Raw genomic sequence first — 14,006 nt, 5'->3', positions numbered from 1 at the left:
ACCAGATGTATCACCATCTCTATGATGCAGCAGACAAACAAAAGTCTGGTTATATTCGATCTGTACTTGGGTTTCCTTAAATCCAGGGAGCTTGCTGAATATTGTTGTGCCTTTAAAAGAGCTGCTAAGAGTGGACATGTTAATTATGCCAGAAAAGGCATCATCCTTTTACAAATGATGGGGAAGGATTTCATTTCTTTGATATTTTATTTCCTGTTCGAATATACCATAAAGAATTGATTTATTTGCGGTGTTTTTCACTCTCGTTGCGCCTAAGTTAGGGCTGCAGAAATGTGACAACATAGTTTGACCATCTGGTTTTGTAGTTAGCCATCAGAAGCAAAGTGATAAACCATTGCTAATGAGGAACAGCTTGAGAACCAGTTACTTGCTCTCACATTTTGCATTTGACAAATAACAAACAAATAACAGGCCCTCCAGGCTTCAAAGGAAGCTGTTTTCCTTCAGTAGCCTGAATTAAAATTAACTTAAATTGTCTTAATATCCTGGTGTAGCTGGAGAGAGTTGGTTAGACAGTGAACTGTCACCTGCAGAAATCATTGCGTGAAGAATGTGTGTCATGCAATATCCTATCTTTAGGGCATATTTTCAAAAGTCACTTTAACATTTTAATCCTGTGAGATTATTTGGAGTCCCTGCAAAGAGCAGTTGAAATGAGAGTGACTTATTTATCCATTCAAATCCTTCAAAATCCAAGATTAAACCTAATTTCTGCTCAGTCTCCTGTTAGTAATTTGAAAAGTTGTGGCAAAAATGCTACTTTTACAAAGATTAGATTTCACAGAATTCTGAACAGTACGTTGAGATTACAATACTGCAAATGTAGCGCTGAACATGGATTGTGAAACTGCAATTTTAACTTAATTGTGCTGTCACAGTAATGCCTACAGTTGATTTAACGTAGATTTTTTTTTGACAATAAAAAGCAACAAGACTTCCCTGATTGCTCAGCTGGTTCAGACCAGCAAAGACTGAGGTTTCATTTCTCTCAATGGTGCTGGGTTAGCGTGAGCTCAACTGGAGTGATGACAGGACAGTACAATTGGCCTTGCTACTCTTGGTTAGGCAGGTGAAATCAGCCAGCACTTCTGTTTCTGATCTTAGTGCTACTGGCTGGAGAACACATATCGGCACGTGGCCTAGATTGGATTGGATTGGATTGCCTCCCCACACTGAATAGCTTGCCAATACGGCCTGTCTAGGCGTGGACATTTATGGTCACTTGGATGAGAGATATAGGTCTGATACCTTTTTGTTTTGTTAACAAAAAACTTTGAGAAGAGCAAAGAGTATCTGTATGCTTCAGGAATGTATGTTACTTTCTTTCAAATTAATGAAGGACCTATAACATATATCACAGCATTGGTTGTGATGTTGTACTCTACTTTACCTGGGTAAAGTTTCCAACAGTGGTGCAGTGGTTAGCATCGCAGCCTCACAGCTCCAGCGACCCGGGTTCAGTTCTGGGTACTGCCTGTGCGGAGATTGCAAGTTCTCCCTGTGACAGCGTGGGTTTCTGCCGGGTGCTCCGGTTTCCTCCCACAGCCAAAGACTTGCAGGTTGATAGGTAAATTAGCCGTTGTAAATTGTGTAGGTAGGTGGTAAGAGAATGGTGGGGATGTGGTAGGGAATATGGGATTAATGTAGGATTAGTATAAGTGGGTGGTTGTTGGCTGGCACAGACTCGGTGGGCCGAAGGGCCTGTTTCAGTGCTGTATCTGTTAAAAAAAAAACAAAAAAAAAACTGTGTGGATCCTTGAATGGCAGGAATGCAAGCATGAAATTTGTATGAAAACCCATGATTTTCCATCCATTAAAATGACCCTTTATTGTCTTGAATTACCCTAAATAAACTTGAACTCATCCAAAACTCTGCTCCCCATAGCCTAACTTGCACCAAGTCCCATTCACCCATTATCCCATGTGCTCGCTTACCTACACTGGTCCCTGGTCTCATAACATCTCAGTTTTAAAGTTCTCATCCTTGTCTTCAAATCCCTCCATGGCCTCGCCCCTCCCTATCACTATAATCTCTGCCAGCCTTACAGCCCTCTGAGATCTTGGCACTCCTCCAGTTTTGGCCTCCCCACGCAGCTATCGATTTTCATTGCCCCACCATTGGCGGTTGTCCCTTCAGCTTCCTAGGCCCAAACTCTTGAATTCCCTTCCAAAACCTCTCTGACTTTTCTATCTTACTCCTCCTTCAAGATGCTCCTTAAAACCAATCTCTTTGACCAAGCTCATGGTCATTTGTCCGAATATCTCTTTATGTGGCTCTGTGTCAAATTTTGTTTGATATTCACTCCTGTGGAGTGGTTCGGGACGTCTTACTATATTAAAGGAGGTAGATAAATGCAAGTTATTGTTGTTGAAACAGTAAAGTGTCTTGAGTTGTATTGAGTTAAATGTTTGGCGACTCCCATTAGTTGTAAACTTTGACATGATATCGTGTTGCACATGGTATTAGTGCAGATACTCCAGGCTTAAGTGGCTGAAAGAGTGAAGCTTTAGTTGAGCCATGTCAGCTGATTGGGGAGGCAACAAGTGAAGGAGAGGCATCGATTTCACTCCATCACCAGCTGGCGGGAGTTATGATTCCAAGTGATTCATAGCTTCTGTTTTTCTCTGTTCTCTTTCCTTGTTCAATGAATTGTTTTGTCTAGATGCTAAAACTCAAGCAAGCAAAAAAAGTGGAGCTTCAGCTCTGTTGCCTGTTTATCGAATGTTCAGCTGCGTGAACTATTTCTGTTATTGGACTTTCGTATTTCAAAGAGGTCAGGAATGACTATTGGAGAAATATAAATGGACGAGTTTACATTGAGCTGCTGAAGTAGAGACATCTGTAATGAATATAGTGATGGTGAGGAAGGCTTTTGATGCAGCAGTGTATACAAGGGTGAAATATTTCTGATGTGCAATACCTGTCTCAGTTACTCACTTTCTCACTCTTCTGCTGCTGTATATAGAATGCATTTGGTCTACTTCTAAGAAATAGTTTTAGCTTAATTCAAGTAAGTTCTGTGAATTCTCTAATTGTTTAGAAAACCTTGCTTGAGAAGAAAAATTTTAACTAGTAAAAAAAAAACCTTGCTTTGTACTATAATATATAACCAAGTAAAAGGTGATGAATTGGATTAATATTTTTCCCCAATTCTGTTTTTTTTCCCTTTAATCTAGGGTCAGCCAGGAGCAAGAGGGTTTCCAGGATATCCGGTGTGTTGATGTTTGAGAGACTTTTCCCTTGGAATTTCATTTGTTAATCATTCAGTAATATTTTAATAGCTTGCTTAACATTATTTTAACCAGATTACTCTGGTTTATTTGTATAAAATAGACCAGCTTTCGTGAATGAATGGCCATGCTGTGAGGAATTAATCGTATATTTATGCCACTGCTAGTGCTTTTGAGTTACAAGTACCTAAGTTATATAAGCTTCCCATCGTGTATTCATACTGTTTGATCATTACATTTATGTTGCTGTGTATTCAGACGCTAACTCACTAGACTTAAAGCTGTTTTCTTATGTTTTGGGTTCCATCCTAATCAGCTTCATTGAGCACCTACACTAAAGGCTCAGCAGAAAATATCCTTATTTAATGCTCATGTGAAGTGCCTTGGGATGTTTTTACTACAGTAAAGGCACTATATAAATGCAAGTTGCTGTTGTCAAAATGATCCTTTTATTTATAGAAAGTGTATTGTGACACTGTGTAGGTTGTAAGTATATGAGGGGTAATTCTGCATTGTTAGCAGGGAAGAGGCTGGAAGGGACTATAGATAAGAGACAAGGGCTGCTACGTCATACTCCAGTCCACACCCTTGCCCTTCTGGTATGAGTGTGGACTTGGAGAACCATCCCTGTAATATACCGAACTTCAAAAACAAAATGGATAATTATAAAACACTGGTATTTTCAAGTATGTTTGCATTTCAACTTTAAACGGTGAAACTGATTTTTTTAATAGCACAAGAAAATACAGCTTACAAGTTTTAATTTATCTACCATAGTAGCAGGTGTAAAGAGGTGTGCATGTATACAGTGCCACAAGAACACAAGAAATAGCAGCAGAATTAGACCATCCAGCCCATCGAGCCTGCTCCGCCATTCAATGTGATCTTGGCTGACCTTGGGCTTCAATTCCACTTTCCTGCCCTCTCCCCATATCCCTTCATTCCCTGAGAGCCCAAAATCTGTCTATCGCAGCCTTAATTGTATTCAATGATGGAGCATTCACAACCCTCTGGGGTAGAGAATTCCAAAGATTCACAACCCTCTGAGTGAAGAAATTTCGCCTCATCTCAGTCCTGAATGATTGGCCCCTTATCCTGAGACTGTGTCCTCGTGTTCTAGATTCCCTGACCAGTGGGAACAATCTCTCAGCTTCTACCCTATCAAGCCCTTTCAGAATCTTGTATATCTCAATTAGATCGCCTCTCATTCTTCTAAACTCCAGAGAATATAGGCCCAATTTACTCAGCCTCTCATCATAGGACAACCCCCTCATCCCAGGGACTAATTTAGTAAATCTTTGCTGCCCTGTCTCCAGTGCAAGTATATTCATTCTTAAATGTGGATACCAAAACTGCACACAGTTTTCACCTCCCTCAGAAATGTCTCAAAATGTTTCACATGCGATGAGTTAACTTGACGCACGTTGACTATTGTCAAAAGCAGCAGCCATTTTGTGCTTGGCAGACAAACATACGCACATATGAATTAGGAGCAGGAGTAGGCCACTTGGCCCATCGAGCCTGCTGCGCCATTCAATAAAATCATGGTTAATCTTATTGTAACCTCGACTCCACATTCCGCCCACCCCGATAACCTTTCACCCCCTTGCTTATCAAGAATCTATCTACCTCTGCCTTAAAAATATTCAAAGACTCTCTTTCCACTGCCTTTTGTGGAAGAGAATTCCAAAGATTTATGACCCTCTGAGAGAAAAAAATTCTCCTAATCTCTGTCTTAAATGGGCGAGGGCAACCCCTTATTTTTAAATAGTGATCCCTAGTTCTAGATTCTTCCACAAGGGGAAACATCTTTTCCACATCCACCCTGTCAAGACCCCTCAGGATCCTGTATGTTTCAATCAAGTCGCCTCTTACTCGTCTAAATTCCGATGGATACAAGCCTAGCCTGTCCAACCTTTCCTCATAAGGCAACCCGCTTATTCCAGGTATCAGTCTAGTAAACCTTCTCTGAACTGCTTCCAATGCAATTACATCTTTCCTTAAATAAGAAATACTCAGTACTCCAGATGTGGTCTCACCAATGCCCTGTATAACTGAAGCATAACCTCCCTACTTTTTTATTCAATTCCCCTCGCAATAAACCATAAGATTCTATAGCTTTCCTAATTACTTGTTGAACCTGCATACTAACCTTTTGCAATTCATGCACTAGGACACCCAGATCCTTCTGCATCTCAGACCTCTGCAATCTCTCACTATTTAGATAATAGGCTTCTTTTTTATTCTTCCTGTCAAAGTGAACAATTTCACATTTTCCCACATTTTACTCCATTTGCCAGATCTTTGCCCATTCACTTAATCTATCTATATCCCTTTGTGGCCTCCTTTTGTCCTCTTCACAACTTACTTTCCTATCTTTGTGTCATCAACAAGTTGAATGACTAGTTTTCTATTTGTGAAGCTGGTGTTGAAGAGAATGAAAAATCTGTTTCAGATTTCTAAACTCAATCTTCATGGCTGAAAACTAATCCTACAATCTAGATTGATTTGTGAAAGCCGGCTATTGATCTAACTAATAATACTTACTGGGATTGCTCTGAAGTGTGCAAACTCTTCTTAAGTGAGAGCTTACTGATGTGAGCCTGGACATTATGTTGACAAATATATTTTGACCTATATTATCACTGCAACAGAAGCACTGTGAAGCAAAAGATATCTGAGTTATAAAAGATACTGCAATTTATAGTGAGTGTAAGAACAGGAAGTAACAGAGTAAAATATTCAAAGTAAATAGATTTATATTTGAGGATTTTAAGATCAGCATATAAAGAGCCATTCTTACCATTTAAGATTTGAATGTGAAGTTTGTCCCACATTTAAGGGAAAAGGTAAGACAGTGGAAAGATGGATTTGAACTCAATCAATCAAAAAAGAATGAACTTACAGAGCCTAATGGTCTCTCTGTTCCTAAGCATTCTTCTGTGTTCCTAAACTGGGGTTCTACTTATTCTTTACCAACATTCAGGTAAATAATACTCAGTATTTTTGAATTTCTGAAAGATTTGATCTCTGTGTTGGGATAAACCATTGAGAACGTACCTTTACCACAGAGCTGTTACCTCACTGGATTGGATTAGGAATCCAAGTGTCGCTCTGAACGGTTTGCTGCATCAAAGACTCTGTATAACGTGTAAATCTTAGCCACTTGAGATGGAGATATCGATGAAACATGAAGCCAGCTTTTGCCTCATGATTCAGCTGCAGTCCAGACCCCGCAGCACATACACGTGTGTCTATATAATAAAAAAATATATATATAATATATGCATCTAATAAATGGCTAATGAGACTGGACGCAAGGGGATTAGTGAGGATTAATGCAGTTAAAGAAAAGAATATACCAGACATTCAGTAGGTGTAAGAGAGCTGAGATTGTGGATTGCACACTTGAACAAAGAATCCTGTGTATACCTTGGTACATTTTGGAGCATAATCCATTTCTTGAAGGAAAGCTTGCATTCATTACAAGATATTGTGAATACCACTGATTTTATACTTACCCCATCTGAAATCCAAAAGCAGTTCAAATACCCGCTCCTGCGCATTTAATTTACACCTTCAATAAAGTATTAAATAAGTTGAAGTTGAGTGTGAATTATGTGCCTGAGCTTTGCACCGAACTGGAAAAAATGCATTTTAACATTTAATATTGTCAAAACTGATGTACCATTTAACATATTGATTTCTTGTCAGCTGTGTTTTGCTCAATTTGCCAAGCTGCTTCTGTTTGTTTTTCTTTTATGGTGAACATATTGAAACAATAAAACTGATCAGGTTTGAGCGTGCTTTACACACTTCACTACCAGCTGATGGGAGCCATTTAAAACTGCATCTTAACAAAACCATTGGTTATTAAATAAGTCTGTAAAGGTGCATTGTTGTTCTTTGCTTCAGTGTTTTTGCTACTAACTATTCCATTGCTGAATTTCCATTTAACTTTCATTTAATGGACTCCTGTCATGTTGACGTTTAATCTCTTGAAAAACTTTTCTATGTTTAGCGTCATTTCCTGTCAAGTGATTGTTATGCTCTGAAACACTTCATTCATATTTTTATATTCATCGGTATTTAATTTATTTTGAAGGGTCCGATAGGGTTGGATGGCAGATCTGTAAGTATTACATGTAATTTTTAAATTTCTTGCTGTAACAATAATGTGTACATCCTTACTAGCATTTTGTTTGTGATCGATGTACTTCAAATATTTACTGTCCAACATTTGCTTTCATGATGGAGTGACTTCTTCGGCCACATTAGAGGGCATTTAAGGAAGTGAAATGTGTCCTGGACTGTAGTACAAAATGGATGATAGCAAATCAGGAGCCTGTTTTATATGCCGCCTGATTTGCTGTTCCATTTTGCGCCACAGCACTGGACCAATTTCACCTTCTAAGAGGCAACCGCATAGGGTGGGATGGGAATTACAGACCAGACCAGGTAGAGTGACGTAAATGTAAAACCAGTTGGGTTTCTGCATGTTTCATTTCTCAAATCCACAATTTACTGTGGAACTCAAACTCTGTGTTGCTAGTCCACTTGATGTGGTCAAAATGCCCTCTTTTTTGAAGTTCTCCAAATATCAGTGATGTTATTTTTGGCCTTAATGGTGCATTATTATAAATATTTAGTCCTGTGAATGTCTGAACTTTATCTTTGGGTGAATATAATTAGCGAGATCAGAACAGCACTCATTATACAACTGTTGATGCCAAAGAAAGTCAGACAGGCAGCCAATCTGATATCACTGAAGGTGAAAGTTCCGCCAGAGGTCTGATCTGTTTGAATTTAGAATTGTTCAGTTTCTTAATGGTTAATGGGTTATTCTCCCTTTTCAAATTTTCTTTGGAAAAAAAAGGAATAGAAGGTTATTATATTCATGAACTGTAAACCATTGGTTTTTTTGTGTGTGTTTGTGTGTGTGTGAGAGAGAGAGACCACAGATGTAATAATACAGAAGCTGCCTACCTGTGAATGGTGCTCTCATGTTCTAGATTTAAATAGAACAAAGCAACACATGCATTCACAACGTTTCTTTGTCTGATTTCTTATCCGATTTTCACAAGGTGTTTGGGGTTGAGGACGGGTTGAAAACATAAACAAATTGACAAAGTAAGCATTTTTATCAATCCACCGCAGCTTAATATTTTATTTCTGTCATTTCAGGGAAAAGCTGGTCCTAAAGGTGATATGGTAAGACTGGAATCAAAATGTGTATTTTTTAAAAATCCCAAAGTGCTGGGAATACACATTAGGATCAGTAGCGTCAGACAGATAAAACAGGTTGATGTATCTGATGCAGACTTTGTCAGGGTGATTCAATGTATATCCGACACTTCTTATTTCTAGTTATGACAGTTTTGCTTTAAATAAACATACTCAGCATGTAAGTAAATATGGGAACATTTTACTACAGGTGTAAGAGAGTAAATAATGTGCGCTACATTTTTCTGACTAGAGCTTATGATGTAGCTTCATGTGGTGGAAATATAAAACAGGAATTCAAGCCTGAAGTCAGTACATGGTACATGACCAATGCAATTTTCTGTCCATTTATTTATGGACAGCAAATAATCCAAGCTGCAAATCAGATCATTACTACCCCCAACGTCCCTAATATTAGCTCCCATCACATGAAACTCTGCATCAGCAGCGCCAAATAATATTTCATCCTATCAGCTAAAATTTTGAAACACTTGTTGATGACTGTCACTATTATCAGATGTTTTGAAAAGCAATTTTGCAGTTTTTGAAAAGATCACCCTGGGTCAGCATGGGGTCAATGGGCTGAATTGCCTCCTTCATGTTGTAACCATTCTGTGTGTCATTATTTTTCAAAGCAAAACTTCACTTTCACCAGTCCCTTCCAAATGTTTGTGTTTGCTTATAAATAACAGAGGTTACTTCCTGCACTGTCTCCAGCTCTTGCACATCTTTGTGACCATTCTATGTCTTCTTTGGCCTCCTTATCTCGAGAGACAATGGATACGCGCCTGGAGGTGGTCAGTGGTGTGTGAAGCAGTGCCTGGAGTGGCTATAAAGGCCAATTCTAGAGTGACAGACTCTTCCACAGGTGCTGCAGAAAAATTTGTTTGTCGGGGCTGTTACACAGCTGGCTCTCCCCTTGCGCCTCTGTCTTTTTTCCTGCCAACTGCTAAGTCTCTTCGACTCACCACACTTTAGCCCCGCCTTTATGGCTGCCTGCCAGCTCTGGCGAACGCTGGCAACTGACTCCCACGACTTGTGATCAATGTCACAGGACTTCATGTCGCGTTTGCAGACGTCTTTAAAGCGGAGACATGGACGGCCGGTGGGTCTGATACCAGTGGCGAGCTCGCTGTACAATGTGTCTTTGGGGATCCTGCCATCTTCCATGCGGCTCACATGGCCAAGCCATCTCAAGCGCCGCTGACTCAGTAGTGTGTATAAGCTGGGGATGTTGGCCGCCTCGAGGACTTCTGTGTTGGAGATACGGTCCTGCCACCTGATGCCAAGTATTCTCCGGAGGCAGCGAAGATGGAATGAATTGAGACGCCGCTCTTGGCTGACATGCATTGTCCAGGCCTCGCTGCCATAGAGCAAGGTACTGAGGACACAGGCTTGATACACTCGGACTTTTGTGTTCCGTGTCAGTGCGCCATTTTCCCACACTCTCTTGGCCAGTCTGGACATAGCAGTGGAAGCCTTTCCCATGCGCTTGTTGATTTCTGCATCTAGAGACAGGTTACTGGTGATAGTTGAGCCTAGGTAGGTGAACTCTTGAACCACTTCCAGAGCGTGGTCGCCAATATTGATGGATGGAGCATTTCTGACGTCCTACCCCATGATGTTTGTTTTCTTGAGGCTGATGGTTAGGCCAAATTCATTGCAGGCAGCTGCAAACCTGTCGATGAGACTCTGCAGGCACTCTTCAGTGTATGTAAGATTGTAAAAACACTCTTTTACATTTTAAGCAGAGTAAAACTTGCAATCCACAAAACTGTTTATTGTAAACTCTGACTGTTGTTTTATGTTTTTGTTTTTGCAAAGGGTTTACCTGGCACAAAAGGAGAAAAGGTAAGCAAGCCTTCACCATGAAATTTATGCAATCTGATTAAGTTTTAAGACTACTCTGACGGTGGGCAAATTCCCTCATGTCATCTAACTGTTCTATTGATTTCCAAAGGGAGACTCGGGGCAAAAAGGAGAAAAGGTAAGTCGCAATTCTGAATTAAACACATATTGAACAATAAGACTGAAAGTTCTACAAGGGTATATAGCTGGCAGTCATTGGTTAATGCAGGTTCATATTATAAAATTACATGTTCTTCACAGATAAATAGCTTGAATGGTCCAGGACATGGTCTGAGAACGTAGAAACGCATGATGTTCCCCTACCGACTAGTGTAACAGTAATTCTTGATAAATGAAAGGGGATATAAGAGAGTGAGACTGGCTATAGAAATGGTTGTGTTTATTTTCCACGGCAGTTTCTACATCAGTCAGAGAACAGTCAAGCTATTGTGCAGTTGTTTTAAAGTGGCTGTTTTACCTTTTGAGTTAAATGGACCTTGACTGTTTTATATTCAGCTCTTCCTCTGTTCCTTTGCCACTGGCCGGTGTCTGCAAGCTAGCAATTGCAAAATTACACAGCTTACGTGTAAAGTAGCATTAACCGAGAGGAAGCTGTTGTTCAATGCACTTGTTCTTTAAAGAAACTGAATTATTTTTATACCTTTATACATGTTCAAGTTTTCAGTTTTTGGTATTTGCTTGTTGTACAAGACTTGAGCTTTGTAAACACCAAGCAGTCTTTAAAAATAAGCCAAATATTTGAAAGCAATTGCTTGCAGAAGTCTGTGTCCAAGAACTAGACCCATTTTCCTTGATTTAAGTCACAGCTGTGCTGATACCCAGAGGCACAAGCAGTGGTGGATTGAATGTGTCCGTGCATAACTGTGGGTTCTTGGATTACCAAATCTGCTCCTCAGGAAAATCCTGTCGTTTTTTTTTTTAAACATTTTTTCTCTAGTGTATCCGGATTTGAAAACAAATTGTACTTTGTAAAATTTACTTGCAACTGGAAATCATGGGAATAATGGATCAACAGCAGAGTCTTTACAAGAACGTGGGGAAGGGGATGATGGGAGAGATGTTGCATTTATATAGCACCTTAAAATTAATGAAATTACATTTCAGTGTTTTTTTTTGTAGGCAAGTGCAGGAGCAAACTTGCACACAGCAGGGCCCACAAACAACAATGAGATAAATGAGCAGTTAAATTGCTTTTGGTGATGTTGGTTGAAGGATAAATATTGTCCAGGACACCAGAGGAACTCCTGTGTTTGTCTTCAAATAATTTCATGCATTCTTCATATAGCCACTTGAGAAGTGGGTGTTGGGACTTGCGTTTAACATCTTATGCAAGAGACAGATCTTCCAACAAATAGCACTCCCTGAGGTGTCAACCTAGTTTATACGCTCAAATCCTGGGCTGGAATTTTATGCCGCCCCCCCCCCCCCCGCCCCCCCCAACGGGCGGGCTGCAGGGTGCGGGGATATCTGTTCCCGAGGCTTTCCCGCCCCTGCTGCTATTTTAAGCTGGGCGGCAGCGGCGAGAAACGGTTCATCCGTCCCAGGCCAATCAATGCCGTAAAGTGGCCAATTAACTGCCACATAAGGGCCTCCTCCCCCTGCTGCTGGTATTTTACCCCTGGGCAGCCGGACAGCAAAAGCCTCAAGAACACTGCAGGGTGGAGGTGGGGGGGGGGGAGGGTCCTACTGATCGGGCACCCTGGGCCTCACCGAGGGCTGCCCCCAAAGCCCAACCCCCGCACCCGCACAAAACTCACCCCTCCCCCCCCCCCCCCCCCCACCCACTGAGCCCTTTTGCCTTGCTGAGGCCTGGCCGATTGCCCCGGTGAGGCCAAAAACTTACCATCTTTCAGGGGCAGTCGTCCCTTCTTGCTTCTTAAGGCTGGATGTAGTCCCAGCAGTGGCCACCGGTGGTGCTGCTTGGTCTAAGAGCTGCCAACGCGCTGATTGGCTGGAAGCTCCATTAGGCGGGACTTCCTGCCTCAAGGAGGTGGAAGTCCCGTCTAAAGATAATTAAGGACCTGGGGAGTGATAAATCCCTGTGTTGCTCCCCAGGCCCAGTGGAGGCGGGCTCACCCCCAACTGTTCGGCCACTGGGCAGGCCCTCTCACCCAACATAAGATTCCAGCCCTGGAGCGGAATTACCTTGAGACTGTGAGGTGAAAATGCTACCACTGAGTCAAGGTTGATACTTAACTGGGAAGAGTTTAGCAATTATGGAGGGGATTTTAGGCAAGAGTCTGACCATGTTTTATGCCGTGCTTTTTTTATACTGGCGTTGATTGTCCATAAACTGAATCAGTTGTATGTGGTTTGGAAGTTTAATTTCTGTAACAATGCCAAGTCCAAGATGCAGTCTGACCGTAAAAGAAATGACGAGGAGAGCCAATAGACACTGAGATCGATTAATTATGTAACTAGTGTTTAACCTATATGTACTAACTCTCAGAAATCAGTCCATAAGTTCACAAGCAAAGGATATGACCCTCTTCTCCAAAACATAAAAACACAGGGCTGAATTTTACCGGTATAATTCTGCGGGGAGAGGCTCGCCTCGAACCCTGACGTTGAGAAGGGCCCGCTGCATATTACTGGTGGTGGGGGGTCCTCGGTGCGGTCTGCTGCCGCCTGGCGGCAGGTCCGTCACCTCCATATTTAAACTAACATTAATAAGATATAAATGTACCTACCTGCAGGCAGTAGCCATCGCACGCCGATTTTACAGCCGCCATTCGTGCTGCGTGCGCTGTACGGCGTTCCGGGCAAGAACCTGGTGGGGAGGGGGGAAGGAATAAAATTTTCAGGGTGCGAGGGGTGGAGGAGCAGGTAAAACAATTTTGATTGGATGTGGGAATGGCGGGAAGGGGTTGAAGGACAAAAGATTGAAGGCTGGGGGGGAAAGTCCGGGTATTTGAAAAAGCCAATTGTTGGTCATTTCGGGCAATGAAATGACCATTGGGGGAGTGTTGGGGAAGGGCTTGCACATCTTTATTACCTCTTAATAAAAAATTCTGTGTCGGAAGGCCGCCGAGTTGAAAGCGCGCCCCCCGCAGAGTGCGCACGTGACTAAAATTCAGGCATCAGAATCATAGAATGATGCTGCCCAAAAGGAGGCCATTTGGCCCATCGTCCTGTGGTGGTTCTTTGGTAGAGCTGGCCAATTATTCCATCTCCCCTGCTCTTTGCCCATTGCCCTGCAGATGTTTTCCCTTCAAGTATTTATCCAATTTTCTTTTGAAAATTATTATTGAATTTGCTTTCATGCAGCACATTCCAGATCACAATAACTTGCTGTGTAAAAAAAAAAAATGTTTCCTCATGTCATCTGTGGTTCTTTTACCAGTCACCTTAAATCTTGTGTCCCCTGGAAACAGTTTCTCTTTATTTACTCCATCAAAACCTTTACCAAACCTCCTCGTAGCCTTCTCTGCTCTAAGGAGAACCTCACTGTTCCATGACCATTATGTGGTGCATCACGTATTTTACATAATTGGAGTGAATGGGAAGTGGTTTGTATGTTGGAACTCTGCACAGGCATTGAAGCATTTACTTGGGCCTGACTGTATTCCTTGAAAATTGTAACTGCCTTGAAATCGGTTTGGTGTTACAACAACAACTTACCTTTATACAGGGCCTTTAATAAAACATCCCAACGCACTTCA

The 14,006-nt window shown here is 41.5% G+C and overlaps 1 protein-coding gene across 1 annotated transcript in view; it reads left to right on the top strand.

Moving 5' to 3' along the window:
* The window catches only part of col13a1 (collagen, type XIII, alpha 1), a 131,276-nt gene that overhangs the window by 27,871 nt on the left and 89,399 nt on the right, over positions 1-14,006 (top strand). Inside the window, exons 5-9 of the mRNA XM_068020400.1 lie at positions 3,199-3,234; positions 7,358-7,384; positions 8,437-8,463; positions 10,300-10,326; positions 10,436-10,462. Of these exons, the coding sequence (XP_067876501.1) occupies positions 3,199-3,234; positions 7,358-7,384; positions 8,437-8,463; positions 10,300-10,326; positions 10,436-10,462 (144 nt within the window). The remainder of the gene's footprint in view (positions 1-3,198; positions 3,235-7,357; positions 7,385-8,436; positions 8,464-10,299; positions 10,327-10,435; positions 10,463-14,006) is intronic.

This window comes from Heterodontus francisci, chromosome 42, assembly GCF_036365525.1.
Source record: "Heterodontus francisci isolate sHetFra1 chromosome 42, sHetFra1.hap1, whole genome shotgun sequence".
Lineage (NCBI taxonomy): Eukaryota > Metazoa > Chordata > Chondrichthyes > Heterodontiformes > Heterodontidae > Heterodontus > Heterodontus francisci.
This window is presented reverse-complemented; position numbering and strand designations above follow the sequence as displayed.